Source organism: Lynx rufus, unplaced genomic scaffold (assembly GCF_022079265.1).
Source record: "Lynx rufus isolate CCGP_SWC_20201006 ecotype Redwood Valley unplaced genomic scaffold, mLynRuf1.p SCAF_23, whole genome shotgun sequence".
In the NCBI taxonomy this organism is placed as follows: Eukaryota; Metazoa; Chordata; class Mammalia; order Carnivora; family Felidae; genus Lynx; species Lynx rufus.
The window spans coordinates 15,993,202-16,015,607 of NW_025814838.1; the positions used below are offsets into that span (position 1 = coordinate 15,993,202).

The 22,406-nt window shown below is 51.8% G+C and overlaps 1 protein-coding gene and 1 pseudogene across 6 annotated transcripts in view; both read right to left on the reverse strand.

The window, feature by feature from the left end:
- The window catches only part of CLEC16A (C-type lectin domain containing 16A), a 205,797-nt gene extending 183,722 nt beyond the window's left edge, over positions 1 to 22,075 (reverse strand). For all 6 annotated transcript variants that reach the window (XR_006963619.1, XR_006963620.1, XM_047087900.1 and 3 more), the window contains exons 1-3: positions 21,854 to 22,075; positions 9,801 to 9,929; positions 6,010 to 6,143 (exon numbers count right to left, since the gene is read on the reverse strand). Coding sequence is in view for 4 of the 6 variants with exons in the window: in XM_047087900.1 (XP_046943856.1) it covers positions 6,010 to 6,143; positions 9,801 to 9,929; positions 21,854 to 21,933 (343 nt within the window). In the remaining 2 variants the exon portion in view is untranslated. The remainder of the gene's footprint in view (positions 1 to 6,009; positions 6,144 to 9,800; positions 9,930 to 21,853) is intronic.
- LOC124518006 (zinc finger CCHC domain-containing protein 9-like) lies at positions 4,216 to 5,752 on the reverse strand (annotated as a pseudogene).
- Positions 22,076 to 22,406: the final 331 nt, after the last annotated feature.

Below are 22,406 nucleotides of genomic sequence, written 5' to 3' on the forward strand. Positions count from 1 at the left end.
AAGCTGAGCGGTGTGGAGCCTGGCTACTCAAAGTAGCTTGGCATCACCTGGAGCTCGTCGGACACGTGGAACCTTGGGCCCCAGCCCTGCCCACCTCCTCCGATCTCAGGGGCGGACCCGGCACACCCCATGGGTTAAGGAGCCCGGCGTGGCTTCCTATCATGCTCACGTGTCTAAGAGGCAGTGTGTTTGAAGGGAACTTGGATCCACTCTGCCCCTGCCACCTCCCAGCTGGGTGACTCCGGGAAAGCCACTTAGCCTCTCCACTCCCCAGTCTCCTTGTCTAAATACAGGAGTAACGGTGCCTTCCTCAGGGGTCGGCTGTGAGCATTAAAGGAGATGAGGTACGAAGGGCAGGGACAGGCACAAAGCAAGCACTCAGTAACGGCCGCGGCCACTTTCCATCCAGCACCCTCACGTGGAGCCTCCAGCCACCAGGACTGAACACAGGTGCTCTCAGGGGGAATAGGAAATAAACTGCAGGGGCGCCTGGGTGGCTCAGTCACCTGAGCATCTGACTCCGGCCCAGGTCATGATCTCACGGTTCGTGGGTTTGGGCCCTGCATCGGGCTGCGTCGACAGAGCAGAGCTTGCTTCAGATCCTCTGGCCCTTCTCTCTCTGCCCTCCCTGCTTGCATTCTCTCTCTCTCTCTCTCTCTCTCTCAAAAAATAAACAAACTTAAAGAAAAAACGGAAATAAACCATTATTTGGTGCCAACGAGGTATCCAACGTAAACCGATCAAAGTACTACCGGAAAGGCTGACATCACCAGACGCGCCCCAAAGAGCCATCCGGGAGCACGGGGCCCACAGCCGGGTCCTCCTCAGAAGCCAGCTCTCCAGGAAAGCCACTGCCTTCCGGAAAGCACGCTGGGTGTCCTCGGCCTTACAGAAGTCTGTAATCCCAGAACAGTTTTCAGAATCTCCAGATTCTCACAATTTCGGACGCAAATCTTGGGGCCTGCTCCAAGAGAGGGGGCAGCAGGTCGGGGGCGGGGTTCCGAAAAATCTTCATTGACTTAATTGCCAATTTTTTTTTTAAAAAATCTTAAATCAACAACTTTTAACAAATTTTTTAAAAAATCAACAATTTTTAACTGTTCAAAATTGAGGTTATGTGGATCACAAATCTGAAGCAGACAGCCTAATCTGTGTGGAAACGTGTGTATATGTGGATATAAAGTCTACATACCTATGTACTTATTCATATATACACACCTCACAAGTCTTGGACATGCAGCTTGAGGAATTTTTGCAAATATATACACACGTAAGCACCATCCAGGTCAGACAGAGTATGTTTTTTGTTCTCCAGAAGGCTCCCTGATAGCCCTATCCAGTCAATACCCTCTCCCCAACGGCAAGTTCTAGTTTGCCTTGGATCACATAGACTCATTTTGCCTATTTTTTTAATATTTACTTATTTTTCAGAGAGAGAGAGAGAGAGACAGAGGATGAGCAGGGGAGGGGCAGAGAGAGAGGGAGACACAGAATCCGAAGCAGGCTCCAGGCTCCGAGCTGTCAGCACAGAGCCCGACGTGGGGCTCGAACTCACGGACCGTGAGATCATGCCCTGAGCTGAAGTCGGACGTTTACTCAACTAAGTCACTCAGGTGCCCCTGCCTATTCTTGAACTTCATAGCCATGGATCATACGACACGCAGGCCTCTTGTGTCCGGCCCCTGTCACTCGTTACCGCATCTCAGAGTTACCCACAGTGCTGCACGCGGCGGTAACGGTGCATCCCTTTGCTCCTTTTCGCTACGCAGCATTCTACTCTTTAAACAGTCGACAATTTAACCACCTGGAACCTTAACTCGGAAGGAGCAGCCCATGTGATGCTGACGCCCAGAGCCCTTCTTTTTCAGTCCTCCTGGCCATGGTTGGGGATGCACTGGCTGGCAGGACAAGGGACTCCTGAGACGTCCCGTGGAGCCCCACTGTGACTGGCTGGCAGCTTCCGGGCCATCAGAGGCACAGATGCCTACATCAGCCTCAGATGTACAACCAGGAGCCTCTTTGCTGCGCTTTCAGCTGGAAAAGTCACACGCTCCAATCATTCCCCAGCGGGGACTTTTCCAGGGCCTCCACGCGATGACTCTGTGGGCGGTGGGGGCCGCCATGGGGGCAGCAGTGGTGCCTCTATTATTCGGCTGGGATTTTTCCACTGCCCCCTCACCGTGTGGCCGACTTTCTGTGGTATCCTTTTCTAATCAACCCAGGAGTCTATACGTAATCTCGGTCTCTCGGGCCTCCTATGACTTAGGTCCCCAAACCCGACGGGCAACAGGTGCACTTGTGAAATGGCTGCTGGTAATAGTGAAAATCCGGAAACCACCTAAATGCCCGTGGTCAAGTTCAATCACTTGGGGCTCGGCAAGATGCCGCCAGTCAACCAAACGAGGTGAGGACACGTGAACGGACCGTATGAACATCTAAGATACATCATTAAGTGGGGACCGCGTAAAGCAGAAGGCAGAACGCGCTGTGTCTACCCAAGGGGTAGGGTGAGGCTCTGCAGAAGTTTTGCTTTCTATATTCTCACGGCGTTTGATTTTTGTTGTTGCTGTTTTATAATCCGGATATTTTCTTTCTATAATTGGAAAATAAAAATAAAAGCAAAACTCACACGTCCCCCTCACCCCCACAAATCAAAGTTCTGTCAAAGGCGGTGCTGTTGGCCGCTTTTACAGGGCTTACAAAAAGGACTCTGGTGAATTCCCTGTAAAGATAGTGCCATCTGTCTGCGTACCTCACAGCACGGTATCCTTCTAGGTCCCAATTCAGAAAGCCGTGTGATCCAGAAACTCCAGCGTTTCCTATTGCCCCAACCCCCACCTTCGATCCAGGAGCCCCAGGGCGAGCTGGGCTTAGGAAGGGTAGCCAGACAACAGACATTTGGGGGGGGACGCTGGATTTAATGATAAAACCAGCCTGAGTGGACACTTCCACCTGCCAGACCCCACACCACGTTCCGCACGCCCGCGGTCACGCTTAGTCCTCAAACCACCCCATTCCCCAGATACGAGTGTCATCTCTGCTCCACGGAAGCAGAAGGTGCAGCCTGGAGAGGACAGTTCGCCCCCAGAGCACGTGCAGGGCGAATCCGGCAGAGCCGGGCCCAGGGGCTGGGGGGCTGGAGTCCGGGGCCCGCACCACCGAGCTGGGTCTTCCCCTCTGTCAGTTTCCAGAAACCACACACAATCCGCATCCAGGGTAACAAAAGCTGTTAACACGGGAAACCACTTAGGGAGAGTGAGTCAACTCACATCTGTCAACTCCCATTCATTCACCGGGAAGTGTGAGCGCAGGCTCCTGGGACGGCAGCACCACCTAGTGGCCACCCTGAGAGCCTCCGCTCAGCAGCCTGTTCCGGCCTCTCCCCGCTCCCTCCTGATAGGGATGCCACTGTCTTTACCCCCTTCCATCCACCAGAAACTTTTCCTAGACCCTTCTTGGGGACCTAGAGCCTGCTTCTGACACAGACATCCGGTCACTTGTCTTCTCTTCCCTACTCCTGGCGGGCAGGGCCCGGGGACTGCCGATCGCAAAGCGGGCCAGTCAAGCCCGGAGGAGGAGGAGCTAAACCAACATTTCCCACCCTGGGCTCTGCTGACACTCTGCGCTGATAGCCCTTTACCGTGGGGCGCGGTCCTGCGCATCCCAGGACTCCACCCGCCAGAGGCTAACAGCACCCCCAGCCCCTCACCCAACACGACACTGACAAATGTCCTCCTGGGGCACAGTCACCCCCGGGTGCGGACACTGAACTAACGCAGCTGGACTCAAACCCCTTCCGGATCCGGACACCGCTAGAGCGGTCACCACAGGCTCGTGACGCAAACTCTCCCGGCATGAAGTGAGGGTGCCCACAGCACCTGTCTCCCAGAGCGGCTGTGTCAGAGGAGGAGCCTGGGCTTAGTGAGGCCAGAGAAGGAGCTTGGGTCTCACTCTCGCTTGCTCCTGGGTTGTTCTTCCTCACCCTGCTACCTCCAGGGCCTATTCTGTTGGCTGTTTTTTGGTTTTTTTTTAATAGCAAGTGAGTTTTTACTGAATGTTTAGTTTTTACTGAAAGTTTAAGAATACCGTAGATTCTGTGGCAACTTACAAATTCGTAATATAATAATTGATACCTCAAACCAAGAAAACAGTATAACCAAAACTTCATTTCCAAATGCAAATCAGTTATACTTTGTTGAGGAGTGGTTCATGTGAATGTATAGTTTTTTAAAAAAGGATGACTGTTACAATCCAGCACGTATAACCACTTAGCCATACTTCAGTTCTGTCTGTTAAAAATGTTCTTTTGGAGAATCCAGTGTGAACATCTTCTACTTTCCTTGAGTCATTTTCTCCAGGGACGGAATCACTCTTTAACGGACAGCACTCAGGAAGCTATTTGATGATACCCAGATCGTACTGGTATCTTGAACACAGGTCTCCAAGGGGGCCCAGCTCCAATTTGCGAAGTAGGCCCAGTTCGGAAGGTTAACGAGGTGGTACCTAACGACGGTACTAATTGTTATCAAAAATTAACAACTTTAGGTATCTTTGTTTTGGATTTCTGTGGTTCAGGCATATCGAAACTTTCTTCATAGTCTGCACTAGATCCCTTTGCCCAGCGGCCGGCTGTGACCATTCCGTCTGAATTCCGACTCTCAGGGCAATCTCGCTTAAAATGTTCCACAGAACAACAGTCTACAGCAACCGCCATCAGCACAGAGTCCCCTGGGATTCTCAGGACAGGATATGGGCAGATGCCCCATTTGTCCACCAACAAAACATTCTGCGGGAGGAAATTCACCAAGAGCCGGGTCCACTTTGGCTCCGCCCCAGGTGAGTTCCTGCTCTGTGCACCCACACTCCAGTGCCCGTATCTTGATTCTCGAGGATGGCTGGGCGATCTGCAATCCCGTGGCCAGGTTTTCTACAGTGGAAACCTACCACTGCATTTTTCTTTGCTGCTGGTCTTTTTAGTTTCCTTCCCTTTTAAAAGCAACTGCAATTTCTTCCCTCACCTCCTGAATGTTGCTATCATCTCCCCATTATGAACCACCTGTGAGTTTTGTCTTGGGTATTCCAGAAATCCATTTACACCTTCATTTAAGTACTCCTTTTTCTTTTCTTTTTGTGTTTTGCTTGGGGCGCATCATTTTTAACAGAGAGCCTAGTGGCTTCAAGTTGTGTACCCTTTGGTAGGTTTTGGGCTTCGCCCTCAAACGACCCCTTCCTTCATGTCCTCCCATGATGTTGCAGCCAAAGGTCTCTTACTATGTGCGGTAGTAACTCGTGCCCAGCTGGTCACGGTATCATCAAAGGTACCTCATCAAACACGCAGGAATCCTCCAGGGCAGCTGAGTTAGTGAGCCAGAGAAGCCCCTCCCTGTTGGCTGGTTATTCAGCAACCCCAACGAGTTATAAAGAAAAAAACGTGAACAGCCCAGAACCATTCAGCAGAGAGGAGCCCTCGCAGCCCTTCCCAGTACCCTGCTACGCGGGGATAAACATGGTTAGGGACTGAACTGCACGCCCCCCAAATTATCATAGTCAAGCCCCGGCCCCCCAGTGTGACTGTATTTGGAGACAGAAGCTTTAAGGAGGTAATTAAGGTTAAACAAGGTCCTACGGCGGGACCCTGGTCAAAGGTGGGTGTCCTTAAAAGAGGAAAAGATACCAGACTCACTACACACACGCGTGCACACCCACACACACACAGAAAGGCCACGTGAGGACACAACGAGAAGACAGTCATCTGCAAACCAGGAAGAAAGGCCTCCCCAGAAACTAACCCTGATGGCACCTTGATCTTGGACTTCTAACGTCCCGAGCTAGGAGAAAATAAATTTCTGTTGTCTAAGTCACCAGGTCTGGGGCATTCTGTGACAGCAGCCCAAGCGCCCTAACACACACGGTAAGCTCAGACGTTCAAAAAGCCACACGAAAACCACGCCAGACTCCAGGCCGCCAAAGCTCAGCAGTGAGGGGGCAGGTACCAGGGGCTATCCTTACAGAGTGAGGTCTCGTGACTGATATTCTCAAAGAGGATGTTCAAGGTCTGCAGCAGCTGAACGCACACGTAGCGGCCTGATTTCTGCCGCAGGATGTTCAAGAAGAAAACAAACATGTTCTTCTCCAAGAAGAAGCTGGGGAGAGAAGGGGAAAGCATCAGAGGTCTGCTGCTACTCGTGCAGATACACGTCATCCCCTGGCTATGTGCACCGCATGTGTGTGGGGGCCGCCCCCGGCCCCCAAAGGCATCCAGACAGCAGCCAGGTCACACGGCCTGCGTGGCCCCAGCTCCTCCCCTCCCTCGATGCCTCCCTCCGCCACCGCAAAATGCAGCCACTCACGCTCTCTCCCCAGAATCTGAGCGCACGGCCGATCCTAGGAAGCCGTGACCTCGATTCCTACAGAAAGGGCGAGATCTTCACCGCCAAAGTGATTACACATCATTCTACCTATGCTTGGAAACCCGACAGGCAGCATTCTCCATCCAATACTCTGTATCCTCAGCTTTCCGTACTAGGCCTCTTTCCTTGGCTTTCGTATCTTTGAGTGTTAGTGACAACCAGCATTCCCTCCAATGGGGCAAAATAATGCTACTAAAAGAGTATGGGTTTCCAAATCCAGGGAAAAGGAACTGGAGGGAATTGAAGGGGCCGATGTGGCAGGGAAACCCTAGTCAGTCCCTAAGTCAGCTTCTGCCTTTCTTATTCTGGACAGGACAGCTGTCTGCATGCAGCCCGGGAACACGGACTTTTGGGCTACATCTTGGTTCTTTTAGTCTTGAAATGGAGACAGAACCCCCTATGCCTTTCTTTAAAGGAAGAAAATGGGGTTTTCTAGCTACATGTTCTCTGTATGCAAGCTAGGACCAGGTAACCTCTCATTTGGGACACTCACAACAGGTCCCTGCAGTCACATGTATCTCTCACTTAGTTCTGAGGGTCTCTCTCCCCTCGGCTCTCAGCTCCACGGTGGCAGGACCATGGGCCTGGCACTTGCTCGGGGCTACATAACCTCTGTTTGAATTCCTGAAAGGGTAAATGAATAAGTAAACATTATTCAACTTATTCAACTCTGATTCTGGGAGCCTGTCTGCCTACAAATGTCAGTCACGCTGATCCCAAGAATATTTCTACCATTTGACCCATTTTGTCCACCTGTGCTTCAGGTTGAATAAATCAGTGACTCCCAAGGGTTGCCCGACAGGCTCAGTGCAGCACAATGACCAATTTGGGAACTTGTTAATAATCAAAGTATAAAATAAACATCATGAGCCCATATTGATATAAATAAATGACTGGGGTGCCTGGGTGGCTCAGCTGAACATCCGACTCTTGCTTTTGGCTCAGGTCACAATCTCACTGTGAGGTCGAGCCCCGCACTGAGCTCTGTGCTGACAGTCCAGAGCTTGCTTGGGATTCCCTCTCATTCTCTCTCTCTCTCTCTCTCTCTCTCTCTCTCTCTCAAAATAAATATTTTTTAAAAAAGAGTCTGTTTCTTAAAAATAAATAACTCACTGAATACATAAATGGGGAAAAGAGACAAATCTATGCAGATTTTCAAGTACTGTATATAGCTACTCACCCCTTTCCAGAAGGTTGGAGCTTAATTCCAAGCTCCCAGGTGGGTTACACTGGGTGACTCTTTCAAACATGGTGTAGGGAATGGGGAAAAGAGTAACTTTATAGTGGAAGAACCTGGCTGACACCACTTTAACCAAACAATCAGACTAACTTCACTAGAGCGCAGGTGGATGTGGGGGGCTGCTGATACCGAGGGCTGAAAAGGACATATTGTTACAGTTGTTTCTACCCCAGGCTAATCATGAGTAAACATCGCAGAAACCCAGATCGGGGTGGAGGGAATGGCCAGTACTTCTCAAACACATCAATGTTTTCTCCTGAAAACCAGAGAAGACTGAAAATCAGTCACAGACCAGAGGTGGCTGGGAGACGCGACACTTTGCGGCACCGTGAGAGCCTGGACTGCGTTCCCAGAGCAGAAGGGGGATCTTAATGGAAGAACTGGCAAAATCCAAATCAAGTCAGGGGTCTACCGAACAGTCACGAACCAAGCTTAGCTTCTCGGTTTTGACCAATGCACCCCAGTCATATAAGACGTTAACAGTGGGCGAAACGGGGTGAGGGGTGCTGGGGAACTTTCTGTACTAGCTTTGCAACTTTTCCATAAATCTAAAGTTATTCTAAAAGAAATGAATTAAAAACAAATTCTCCTGGGCACTCCACGGGGGGGCCATTTAGGAAGCACGGGGCAGTTGTTCTGAGACAACAGATTGGCTCAGAAAGTCCACTCTAGTCAAGAGGGACACGGTCTCTAGCCTTTAACCCGAGGGTCTATCTCATCCCCAAAACAGACACCCAACCGACCAAGCGGTTCCCCCGTGCGTCCTGAGATGCATCTAGTCCCCTCTGCAGGCACCGCCTCCCTCCCTACTCCTGTTTTCCTTTGGGGAAGAGGCCGGCGTCACGGGTTTGCATTTTCCACAAGTACGGATGAAGACAGAAAGCTATCTGGAAAATCAGATTAGCTAATAAGCCAGGCTGGAAATGGAACTCCTTTACTTGTTTCAAAGGGGCTTTTTAAGGGGCCTCAAAGCTTCCAGTTGAGATTATCTTATATAAAAATAAAACCTGTCTTTGGTGGTGGTTGTAACCCGAGTCCCTCTGCACTCAGACACCGAGACAGGTCTCCTGGGGAAGCTGTCCGTGGCCTCCAGCCTTTGCTTTTCATCCGTCCAACAGGGACATCTTTCCAGATTACCACGTGCTAACAATTCTGGAGGCCTCCTCTGTACCGGGCAGTAGGCAGGAACTCTCCTTTAAAGATGAGGAAAGTGAGGCTGGCCTAAAACTGCTCATCTAGGAAGTACGCCAACGAGGAGAAACCCCTTCGTGGACTCTGGGTGTGAGCTGCCTCGTGCCTGCCTACCAGCGGTGTGACAGGAGATTAATGGGGATGCGAAGTGATGGGGCGCCTGGGTGGCGCAGTCGGTTAAGCGTCCGACTTCAGCCAGGTCACGATCTCGCGGTCCGTGAGTTCGAGCCCCGCGTCGGGCTCTGGGCTGACGGCTCAGAGCCTGGAGCCTGCTTCGGATTCTGTGTCTCCCTCTCTCTCTGCCCCTCCCCCGTTCATGCTCTGTCTCTCTCTGTCCCAAAAATAAATAAACATTGAAAAAATAAATAAATAAATAAAAATAAAGATGAGGAAAGTGAGGCTGGCCTAAAACTGCTCATCTAGGAAGTACGCCAACGAGGAGAAACCCCTTCGTGGACTCTGGGCGTGAGCTGCCTCGTGCCTGCCTACCAGCGGTGTGACAGGAGATTAATGGGGATGCGGACGCCGCCCCCGGGGGCAGCTGGGAGACTCAGATTATCTCATCGGGAGCTCAGCACTGTGCCTGCCCAACAGTTAACACAATAAATATGAGCCCTTCGTGTCTCTCCAGGGCAGGGCCCTGTCAGTTCACTTCGAAGCTAACTTCCCAGGACGTTTTCTCCCCTTTGGGGAGGCTGTCAGAGGCTACTTGGAAAATCATCCATGATATTTTCAGATTTCTCGAGAGACGCTCATGTCCCTTTCCCATTTTCAGCTTACATTTCTCCAGTGTCTCAAGGACATTTTGTATGGATAGAGATATAGATAGCTATCTGCGCAAGACCAGGCTGGTATCAGATCCTGATGTCATCAAGAATGACTCACGGGATACATTTAGAAAAATAGTCAAAGGAAGGAGAGTCAAAAGACAAAACAAAAAAACACATGAGAAACCTTACTCAAATACAGAGCTGTCATTTTGGTCTCCCCAAATTAGGATCTCGGTGATGGAACGGATGGTCTCCACTAGCAGGTTCCGGTTCTGTTCTGTGACTGTGGTGTTTTTGGTCAAAACGTGGTACAGATACCTGACGAAAAGGAAAGAAAATGAAGCATTACCAACTGAAATGGCCAACCAGGCTCGGCGACCGCCGGCGACGCTTCTGAGGACAACTAGCGGCCCTAGCTCAGATGTGGTTAGCCCAACTCCCGTCCAGAGATGCTACTCACCACCCAAGACACATGGCAGACAGTGTTGTGAAGGGTTAACCAGAAACACGCCAACCCAAGCTGATGCCAGGGAACCTTCAAGCCCTTGAAGACGGCCATCCTCAACCTCCGGTGTGCAAGAGAATCACCTGAAGGGTGGATACAGCGGGGGCGGCTGGAGCCCATCTGGAGACTCGGAACCAGCAGGACTCGCGGGCCTTGTCACACTCTCCCCACGTGATCCCGATGCTGGTGGAGCGAGTGCAGGCACAAGGCCCAGGCCAAGAGTCTGGCATAAACCCCGCAGCCAGCCGGGCTGGTGCAGGGACTGAGAAAGGCGGAGTCACAGGTTAGGGAGGGTAGGTCCCCAAACCAGTCGCAGGGGCAAAAGCCACCTGCAGTCAAGACAATCACACGCCCATCAGAAGTGATAGCTGGACCAAACCCTGCGGCTCAGGTTCAAGGCACCGACCTCAGGTGCTGAGTGCCCATCAAAGTTAAGTGGGTCTGGGAGGGAGGCTCCTGCACTGTGCCCCATGCTCCCCAAAGGCCTGGGCTGCACCAGGCCTGAGCCCGCCGCCGGGGGAGAGGCAGGCCAACCCGGGCCCAGCCTCAGGCCACTACCGGTGATCGGGACAACCGAAAGAATCACCGAGGCCGGTCCTGGGCAGTGTGGGGACTAGCGTCTGGCCGAATGCCCTGGGCGGGGGGGGGGGGGGGGGGGGGGGCACAGCTTGTAAGGGATGGCGTTGCTGCAAATGGCAAGAGCTCCTTCTCTTCTACGGCTGAGTAACAGTCTGTTGTATGTACACCACATCTTCAGCTGTTCGTCAGTCAGTGGGCACTTGGGCTCTTCCAGAAGTTGGCTATTAGGGACAGTGCGGCTGTCAACACCGGGGGGCCTCTGCCCCCTCGAATTAGTCTTTTTGTATCCGACACAGACGGAGCTTGAGAGTGTTACGCTAAGTGAAATGAGCCAGAGAAAGACAAATACTGTATGATTTCACTCATCTGTAGAATTTAAGAAACAAAACAAACAAACAGCGGGGGGGGGGGGGTGCAAAAAAAAGGGGCAAACCAAGAAACAGACACTTAACTATAGAGAACTGACAGTTACCAGAGGAGAGGGGGTAGGGGGATGGGTGAGACAGGTGATGGGGATTAAGGCATGCACTTTCCCAGGTGCAAAGTGTTGAACCGCTCAATTCTACACCTGAAACGACTCTTACACTTGTCAACTGGAACTTATATAAAAACTTGAAGAGTCGTTAAGACGGCGGGGCATCTGCGTAATTCGGTCGGTAAAGCGTCTGACTTTGGCTCAGGTCATGAGCTCGCAGTTCCTGAGTTTCAGCCCCACGCTGGCTCTCTGCTGTCAGCAGAGAGTTCACTTCAGATCCTGTCTCCCTCTGTCTCTGCACCCCCCACTCTCGAGCACGTTCGATGTCTCTCTCTCTCTCTCTCTCTCTCACAAAAAAAAAAAAAAGTTTAAAAAAAGATGGGGACTCTCGAGGACGTTCGATCTCTCTCTCTCTCTCTCTCTCTCTCTCTCGCAAAAAAAAAAAAAAAAGTTAAAAAAAAAAGATGGCGCCTCCAGGCTAACTTCAGCTGTCACGGTTGGGGAAGGAAAAGGGGACACTAAGAGGAAGTGACTCAAGAAGGGTCACCTCCTGACTTCTTTTATGGCTACCTTCAGTCTGGAGGTGGAGCTGGTGAGAGCAAGGCACGGAAAGAATATACAGGATCCTGCCATCGAAGATCTCTAAAAATGGGTAGGGTATAGGGGTGCCTGGGTGGCTCAGTCAGTTGACCGTCTGACTTTGGCTCAGGTCATGATCTCGCAGTTTGTGAGTTCGAGCCCGGTGTCGGGCTCTGTGCTGACAGCACAGAGCCTGGAGCCTGCTTCAGATTCTGTGTCTCCTCCTCTCTCTGGCCTTCCCATGCTCATGCTCTGTCTCTCTCTGCCTCTCAGTAATAAATAAATGTTAAAAAAATTTTTTTAAAGAAATGGGTAGGGTATAAAGAGGTAGAACCTTGCAGATAGAACAGTCAGGATGAATCTGCTTCAGGGGACTGGGTTTTATTTATTAATATTGTTGCTGTTTATACGGTCTTTAAAATAGAACAATCAGTTACTTAATCATTTCATTAAAGATTGCATGCAACTTTTAACACAACAACTAGAACAGCTCTCCAAAAACAGAGATCTCCACCACCTGTGCCCAAATCTCCGGGTGAGGCTGCCTATGGGCCTGGAGGCCAGCTTCCCCCTGTGCCAAGGGACCCCCATACGCTGAAGCTTATGGTGGGGGGGGTGACCCGCTCTTGAATCTATGCCTCCGTTCCCTTCCAGCGCATTTTCGCCAAGAAGCTCAAAGAGCGGAGTTTTTCAAATTGTGCTTCACGGGACCCCGGCATCAGAAACCCCTGTTTCAGCTGCAAATTCTAGCTCCCCACCCCAGACCCACCGAATCTGATTCTGGGGTGCAGACCCCCAAGTCTGCATTCTGAATAAGCTCCCACGAAAGTTTCAGAGTAGTTGTGTCACCCACACCACAGCCATCAGTGACATTCTGGGTACAACCCACAGTGTGCCCCCTACCATGCCAGGGCAGGTGCTGTTGCGGGGGGGGGGTGCAGATCCTCCCCCCTCTGGTGTTTCCTTCTGCCGAGGGGATGGAATCCATTAGCCTCCCACTAACACACTCCTGGCCTCGTAGGAAGCAGCGGCCTGGGGGCCCGGGGAAGCAGCTCTGCTCTGAAAAACGACCGTAGGGAGAGGAGACTTTAAAATCTTATGGTCAGCCCTGGCTTCTAACTCCTGACATCTCTTGGTGAAGCCTTCTGTGTTGAGAAGCAGGAGCTGGTGTGCTGAATTAAGAATATGCAGCTGGGGGCACCTGGGTGGCTCAGTGGTTAAGCGTCAGCCTTCAGCTCAGGCCATGATCTCACAGCTCATGGGTTCAAGCCCCATGTCAGGCTCTGTGCTGACAGCTCAGAGCCAGAGGATTCTGTCTCCACCTCTCTCTGCCCCTCCCCCACTCACACTGTGTGTCTCTCTCTCTCTCTCTCTCTCTCTCAAAAACAAGTAAACATTAGAAAAAAATTAAAAAATAAAAATATGCAGTTGGATGAAGAGGCAGCGGCCACCCACATGGGGGCGGCAGGTAGCCCCCTTAGTACGGGAGCCCCCACCTTGGGGAAGTGAAACCCGCGGGGGGGGGGGAGGGGGGGTCATTTTGTTTGACGATGTAGTTTCAACACCCACGCAAAGGAAGGAGAGTCACGAGATTGATTACGTATGGATCCCAGAAGCTGGGGGCAGGGGTCATGCCATGAGCCAGAGGACCCGCTTCTCCATCCCAGGTGAGGGAGGCAGGAGGTAGAGACAGGGTAGCACCCATTACTGTGAGGCTCCTTGCCCCTCACACATTTTGTCTTAGGGTACATCTGGAACTGATCTTTTGTGGATGGTGTAAGATATTGGCCAAAATTCACTTTTTCCATATGGATATCTAGTTGAGTCAGCATCCTTTGCTAAAAAGGTCCTGCTTTCTCCCATGCACTCTAATGTCCCCTCTGTCGTTTATCAGATGACCGCACCTGCAGGGACTCTTTCTGAATGCTCTAGTTCCACTGATCTATTCACTACCTTTGTGCTGATACCATGATGTCCGATGACTGCGGCTTTGTGATAAATCTTACTAGGTGATAATAGAAGTGCTCCCGACTTTTTTCCCTTCTTTTTTCCCCCCCCAATATTACACTGGCTATTTTTGGCCCTTTGCATTTCCATATAAATTTGAAAATCACCTACTCAACTGTCACAAAAACACTTGCTAAGATTTCCTTTAAGATTGCCCTAAATCTATAGCTAAATATAGAGGGAACTGACATCTTTACAATAAAGTAACATCATGACATTTACATTTCTTTCAGCATTTGCTGCAGAGAGATCTTGCCTATCTTTTGTTAAGATTTATTTGTAGGTAACTGATGTTTTTTGATGGTGTTGTAAATGGCAGTGTCTGAAACATTCATTTTCTCGATGTTGGCTGTCGGTTGTTGCAAATACCCACGACATCTCAATCTCTAAATTTCTGTGATGATTGTACCTGCACCTTGCCCATCTTTTCACTCCCACTATGGCTGTGCCATAGTTTATGTGCCTCAAGTTTAATAACTTTCTGATTTTGAGTTTAACACTCATTTGAGAAAGGCTGAACACTTCAACAACAATAACAAAGGGGATGTCAATCCTGCCACTGCCCAGACATGAGCGCTGCTGGAGTGTAATGTATTGGGTCTCTTCCTTTGCCATGGATATTTACATGGCGGAGCTCATGCATATATCATTTCCATGCCCATCTTTCCCCCTTCCCCATACTTAGGGTAATAAAAGCATTTTTGTTACAACACCGGCAAGCATCTATAATGGCTACATTGTATACCTTTTAGAAAACAAGCACAGGAGTTACTCTTCTGCTGGACATTTGGATTCCTCATTGTTCAGACGATCAACAATGTTACCATGGCCGTCTTTGGGGGCAAGGCTGTGACCCTATCTGAGTTTCCAAGGTCACAAGGACAGATTTTTCTCTTACAGTGATCACTGGTACAAGGAAAACAGTTTCTCTCAAACTCTGCGTGTGCACATTCTTATCATCACCATCACAAAACAGTTGCAGCCTACTTTGCTCGGCCCTCCTGACTGCTTCAGATGTAACCACTAATTAAACCCTTACAATAATCCTGCAGGACTGATGCTCTGGGAGGCCAGGGCCTGCACAGAGTCCTGATAGAGGGGACCCAGACGGCCTGACTCCAGATCCCCTGCTTAGAACCATTAGAGTGTAGAAAATGCAGACAATGCAGGAAACGCTATTATTAACCAAGCATTTACATGAAGTTATGAATGCCCTACATGCAAGAAAACCGAGCAGAGAAACAACAAACCAAAAAGGCATGAAAATACATATGAGATTGTAAAGTCAGTCCTCATAACTGACTCTTACTCTGTTTCTTTGGACGACAGCCAACATCACGGAATCCCCAGCACAGGCTCTGTAGAACGGAGGCTCTCAGGATCAAAGCGCTGCCCATGAGCGACCTCTACCTGGAGACCAGCTGAAGAGTCTGAAATGCCTGGCGAGTGGAAAACCACAGCCTATTGCCAGGGTGCAACCAACACACCGGAGGCTCCTCGCCAAGGACAATGGGCTGTAAACAAATCCTGCCCCACAGACCCTGCTCTCTCAAGAACCACTTATCTCACAGGTTAAACCATTATGGTCAACAACAATTATGTCCACTTCAGAGACGGATACACTAAGTTCATACGGGTTTTATGACTTGTATCAGAATATGCCTCGGGGCGCCTGGGTGGCGCAGTCGGTTAAGCGTCCGACTTCAGCCAGGTCACGATCTCGCGGTCTGTGAGTTCGAGCCCCGCGTCGGGCTCTGGGCTGATGGCTCAGAGCCTGGAGCCTGTTTCCGATTCTGTGTCTCCCTCTCTCTCTGCCCCTCCCCCGTTCATGCTCTGTCTCTCTCTGTCCCAAAAATAAATAAACATTGAAAAAAAAAAAATTAAAAAAAAAAAAAAAAAAGAATATGCCTCTTAGAACGCTCCTACTGGAAGATCCTGAAATGGACCCGTAGGCTGAAGGGTAAGAGGAGTGGCAGAGGCCTAGACGAGAAGTCCACTCCCCCAAAGCCAGGCCCCAAATAACAACGTCTGGGCGGGGGGGGGGGGGGGGGGGGGGAAGGGGGGGGAGACAGAGGGACATAGAGCCTTTGTCTATTTGGTCTGCTCAGCACCCAGGGGGGGGGGGGGACCACTGCTAACAGCATCCACCCTGCGCCTTGAAAACCACCCCCGGTCAGGGCCCGGCCTTCTGGCCAGCAGCACAAGGCCCAGCTCATCATGGGCTGCAACCAGACCAGAGGATTGGGGAAAGGTGTTACAGGCGGTGCTTCTCCCGATGAGTCACCCCAGAAAGATGTCAAACTGGGCCAGCCAGCGAGACCGGGTCCGAGATTCGGGGAGCTGGCAACCACACGAGGGTGTAGGCGGGGCTCTCGGCCCTACACAAAGCCACAGCTCCAGCCCGGGCACTGGAACCAAACGGGCCAGAGCAGGCCGGTGTGGAGAAAAGCCTGGCCAGACTTGCCTCTTACACTCACGCTGCAATAAACACTCCTTGATCGCTTATCGTGTGCCAGGCCCTGTGCCGGCATCTAACAATTCCCAGGTGGACAAGACACGCCGGTCTCTGTCCTTACGAGGCTTACGTTCAAATGGGGAGAGACCAACACATGATCACGCAAGAGCACTTCTGATGGCAAAAGGACATGCCTGAGGAACCCTGGGCAGCTTCCCGGGCATCTAACTCGCGGCCCGGATAAAGCCTGAAAAGCCCAGAGCCTCTAACAGCTGGCCTACCTCTGGTGACGGTGAGACTGTGCGTGACAGTGGGCACACTGAGCGGGACAGTGGGCACCACGAGTGACATTAGAGACGACAGCAGAGCTTCTTGCTGGCTGAAGTCACCGGGCAGCTTTTATGGAAGAACTGGTACTTCAACGATGCAGGTGGGCGTCTGGACGGGCAGGAAGGGGAGGGGAGCTCCAGGGGAGGGCAAAGATGAAGACAGGTGGGCGTGTGAGGTGTGTGGAACAGGGAGCGAGAGAGGAGGTCCGTGAAGCCGCACAAGAAACACCCCCGGATTAGGGCCGGCTGCCACCCTCGCTTCCCAGGAGGCCGAGGGGACGCCCACCTCCTGCTGGGCCCTCCCCCAACCGGCTCTCCAACTCTGGCTGCACCGCGGCACTCTGGTTAATTCTTCAACGGCTGCCCACTGTTCTCAGCCTGATGTCCGAATTCCTTCACATAATTTAAGGAGATGTCTCTGTGACCTCTCCCGCGTCATGAGCCTGCTGTGGGGTCCTGCACTGCCCCCTCACCCCACGTACACCACCCTTAGTGAGTAACCTGAGCCTTTCTCTCCTCCAGGCTTCTCAAACATGGTTTGGTCTGCCTAAAGTATCGTCCCTCCCACCCCGCCCCTACAGCCCGGCACACCCCTCACTCTTTACATCCCCATTTAGATGGGTGTCTGCCAGGCGCCTGGGTGGCTCAGTCGGCTGAGCCTCTGACTGGATCTTGGCTCAGGTCTTGATCTTGCAGTTTGTGGGACTGACAGCACAGAGCCTGTGTGGGATGCTCTCTCTCTGCCCCTCTCCCAGTCGTGCGTGCTCCCTCCCTCTCTCATAAATATATATTTAAAAATAAATAAATAAAATTTAAAAAACTTTTTAAAAACGGGTGTCTGCCTACCAAGGAGGTTCCTGACTCCCTAGCCTGCATTACAGGGCCCTCACGCCGAACTGGATGGATGGGAACAGAGTCTAGAGCGCTCCGACGGCCTGGAAGAACTCGGACCTGACACGATGGGTGCTTGGGCTCATTATGAGTGATATGGTGAATATGATATCCTAAAAATTAATCTGACAACACTGTACCCTTAAAACTAATCAGTGCTCTCTTAGGCAAAAGTAGACTGTACCAGGAATAGGTGACCATTTGCCTGCTAGGCACACATTCCTCTTCTCTTTGGGTAACAACCCCTGATTTTCCCAGGGGGAACCTCCCCTGTCTCTCATTCTCTGTCCACTAGCTTGGGGGGGAGCTGATGCCACCCCAGCTCCAGGCAAGGGCCAAGTACAGCACCCCACGCCCCCTGCCACAGTGACTAGGTCAGGGATGGGCATGAGATCCCCAGGTGGTCCAACTATACTCACTTCTGGACTTCTGCTGGCAATATTTAGAAAAGATGCTCCCTTGTCCCCAGGGATTGCTAGACGGCTATGACGTAAGCCTGGAGCCCGCTAACGATGGCACCAACACAGGAGATACGCAGAGACAAGAACGGGAAAGAGACAGACTCTGACAGCTTCTGTCTGAACACCTGCACTCAGCCGTGGCGTAGCTAGCGATCGGAGCCGATCCCTTCCATTTGGGGCCTAAGGCAGTTCTAGGTGGGTTTCTGTCACTGGCGACCAAGACTGTGGACCCCCACGCAAAGGTGATCAGAGTGAAGGCAACGAAATAACCTAACACCACAACAGTCCTACCAGCAGCATGATAACTGGCAGTTCCTGCTAAAGGTGATCTCGCGGTAGCAATCCTGCAAATGCGTCAGCAAAGATCCTCCTTGCTGGTGGGCATTCGGCAGTCACTGTCACAGCCGTGCCACCAGTGTGGGCAGCACACCACCCACCCGTGACACGTAGCAAATAACCTCTTACTATCTCAGTCTCCCTCAACTAAATCGCTACCTCAGGTCGGTAGACAAAGACCAGAGGCACCCAGTTTTCCGTTATTTAGCAAAAGTAAAATCCTAACAGGCAGCCTCCTTTCCAGGGTGAAAGCGGAGAACATTATGACGAATAACGTGGTTCAAAAGCAATTCCGGCTCTCTCTGTTACTAGCCTCTCAATTTTTCTTTACATCGCGAACTGTTCTTAAAAATAGTCTGTTTTGGGGCGCCTGGGTGGCGCAGTCGGTTAAGCGTCCGACTTCAGCCAGGTCACGATCTCGCCGTCCGTGAGTTCGAGCCCCGCGTCAGGCTCTGGGCTGATGGCTCAGAGCCTGGAGCCTGTTTCCGATTCTGTGTCTCCCTCTCTCTCTGACCCTCCCCTGTTCATGCTCTGTCTCTCTCTGTCCCAAAAATAAATAAACGTTGAAAAAAAAATTAAAAAAAAAAAATAGTCTGTTTTGAAAAGGGGGAGGGCTCCTAGGTGCCCTGCATGTCAAAAAAAAAAATTTTTTTTTCAATCCTAAATTCTTTTATTTACTTTAATCTTTCCACCCACACTGCCATGAATACATTAGGAACTGTCACTTGTCACTGGCAGCCTGACCAATTTGTATCAGTTGCCCAGGACTTTCCCAGTTTTAGTACTGAAAGTGCCACGTCCTGGGAAATCCCTCCAACCCAGGCACTCCGGGATGGTCACCCTTTGTGTCAGGTGAAGCTCAGGTCCCATTTTACCTCCACCCTTATTTCCTACAACCACCAGCGCCACCTTGAAACTCCACAAACCCAGGGTCCCCCCGCCCACACCCCGCGGCCCCACCATGATGGCTCCTGCTTGTCCCTGAAGACTTTGCTCTGGTGTTGCCTCCCCCAGAAGGCTTCCAAGGGTTCCTACAGAACCCTGGACCTACAGAGATCCCGGCATCTGTCACACTGCATAGTCTGGGTGTTATGGCTGTCTCCCCCACCAGCCTGTGAACTCCCTCAGGGAATGAGCTGTTCTGTACCTAAGGCCCAAGATGTTTACTATCGGAGCCAAACGAAGAACGTCACAAGGGCTGGGGTGAGGACCAGCTGTTTACAGCACTCTTTTCCAAGTCATCTTGGGATCCTCCGAGTCCCACACCGATAGGTAAATCGCCCAGTTGCTCAGACTGTAATACGGATTAAGCTCATCTGCCTGACCCAGGACAGGCAGCTTGGGTTTCCAAAAGCACCCAATGGCCTTTTAACCTAAACAGTGAAACTGGGCAGTGCTCAGATACGTAAAAGGAATCTGAGAACCTTTACCATCCCCTGGCTGGCCGGAGGGTAAGCGCTCCGTTGGGCACAGAGACTGAGCCAAGTTGCGAGTCGCTTCCCAAACCGACTTGGGAGGAAGTTTCATTCAGAAAGACAGTGCAGTGGGTACAGGCATCAAGGGCAAACCCTGGCTTTGACCCGTTCCAGCTGTTGTCACCTTGGGGCAAGTGACTTAGCCTCTTTGAACCTTAGCTTCCCCTTCTATAAAACGGAAAACAGTAACAGTTCCTACACCTCAGAGACTTGCGAGGACTCGGGAATAACACACAGAAGTCCTGAGCGAGGACCTGGCAGAGAAAATGCGCTCAATAATCATTCAGGTACTTGACAAGGGCTAGAGTCAGGCAGAGCTAGGGGAAAGCCTGCAGGTGCCTGGACGCTGGCAGGAGGCCCAACCTCCTTTAGATATTCATCCTTCCCTGTCTCAGACACATCCACCCACTCTCTAAATTCCTGAAATCCTTACGCCTCTCCCTTTCCAGTCCAGCTGCCCTCCCGTTTAAGATTCCTGGCTTCCCTACACACCCCTACCCTGTCTATGCCTCTCTCCTCCCTGTGTCCTCTCTCATCACCCCCCACCAAAACCATTCCTTGATACATCCCGATCCCTGCTGCCTCCTACTCTTCAAGACTCACACACATTTGTTAAACGCCTGCTCCATGCTAGAAAGGACACAACTGAGAAGCAAAGGATCCCCACCCCTGGCCAAATGAGAAGCCCCATCTAATTTCCCTCCCACCAATCCTTTCCCTGGGCCCCCATCTTCCTTCTACTGCTCCCCGCCTCCCCCCTCCATCCTTCTTCCTTCCCATTAGTAATCTTGGGAGCTCCCTCTGGAAACCAGTCTATTTCTTACCACCAAAGGTTTGCCTTCTCCCAACTCAACTGCCACCCCACACACTATATTTTCCTCCCTGGAGTCATTCCCTCCGTACAACTCCCCATTTTCCATCAGCACCTCCAACCCCCTACACACACACACCAAAAATTCCATGTTTGTCTACATGTTCTGCACCTGTCCCAATTCATTCATTTTTTTTTTCATTCTTTCAGTAGCCACTGAGCTCCTACTGTGTGCCAGGCACACAGCACGAGATGCTGAGAATACCGCTGTGAGCAAAAAAAAGGGGTCTCTTCTCCCCTGGCAGTAACAGTTGAGAAGCAGATAGAAAAGGAGCGAAAACAAGCGGGGTAAGTGCAGATAGTGGAGCTATGCATTGAATGAAATCAAGAGAAAGATCAGATGGAAAGGAATGGAGGTGGGTAAGCACTTGAGGCAGGGTGGTCTAGGAAGGCCTTCCCTAGCTGATAGACACAGTGACCACCATCAGCCACGTACTGTGTAACAGACACGGGATCAATGTCTCTCCATGCATGACATGACTGAATTCTTGCACAACGGTTCACCATCCCCGTTTGCAGAGGGGGCACCAGAGGCTCAAGGAGGCCAAGTAATCTGTCCAAGGTCACAGAGCTATTAAGTGGTGGAATCAGGATCTGAATGCAGGTCTGATGCACTCCTGCTTCCCAGGACCACGTCTTCCACCTGTCCTTCCCCCAGAGCTCTACTTCTGCTAGTCCTCCCTGTAGTCTCCACCAAGGGGGGAAAAAAAAAGTATTTTCATTACTGCCGTTCATTGAGCACTCGTGCGTGCTTCCAGCTTTGCGTGCATTCTCTTATCCTCCCCTCAAAACGATAAGAAGCAGGTGCTGTCACTCTACCCGTTTTACAACTGAGGAAACTGAGGCCTAAAAATTCACGCACTTACGTTCAAACCCTGATCTGACTCCGGGTCCAGCTCTCTGGCTCCTAAGCTGTCCAGCCTAAGAAGTACCACCCTGGTAAGCTTGGTGCCCACCGCTGCCCCTGGCAACAACGAAGTCTGCATCCATAAACTGAAATCTCCTCCCCTTGCTTTACAGACGGGGGTGCCGAGACTCCGAGAAGCTAAGCCACTTGCCCAAGGTCACACAGCGAGGAGCGACGGTGTCAGGGTTCGAATCCAAGCGCCCTGACTCCAGAGCCCTCGCTCTTAACCACCATGAAGTCTTTCCCGGGCGTCTCTCTCCGCCCTCCACCTCGCTCTCACACCTCGCAGAGGCCCCGGCCCGTGGCTATGCGCCCCACTCCCACGTCCAGCCCCGCGGCCTGCCCCCCTCACCCCCCAACAAACACACTCACTTGAGGTGGTCCAAGGAGTGGATGTTGCGGGAAGACTTGCCGTGGCCCCCGCCCACCCAGCTCCGCGAGCGGCCAAACATGTCGGCGGCCCCGACCCGTTGCCCGCCTCACGGCCTCATGCCCGAGCGGCCGAGCGACCGAGCGCCCGCAGCGGCAGCACAAGCGGAGGAGGCAGCGGCGGAGGTGGTAGAGGGACCGCCAACCACCTTCCTCCCTGGCCCACAGCTCCGCACTGACATTCAGCCGGAACCGGCCGTTCGACCGCCGCGCTTTACGGCCGCCGCCACGGGGAACGCTGGGAAATGAAGTCCTCCCGCGAGGCCCCCGCCGAGAGGACTCTGCAAACGAACTACGAGGCCCGGCGTGCATCACGCACCTACGGACCTGCGGCCTTGGAGAAGAGGCGGAGCGAGAGGAGAGCCCGCAGTATCCTATGGTGGGCGGGAATGGGAAACCTGTGCGCGGAGCCTTGAGGAGGGCATCGGTGAAGTTGGGTGACTCAAAGTAACCGCAGTGTTGATAATTATTAGCTTTTACGATAAGAGTAGCTATT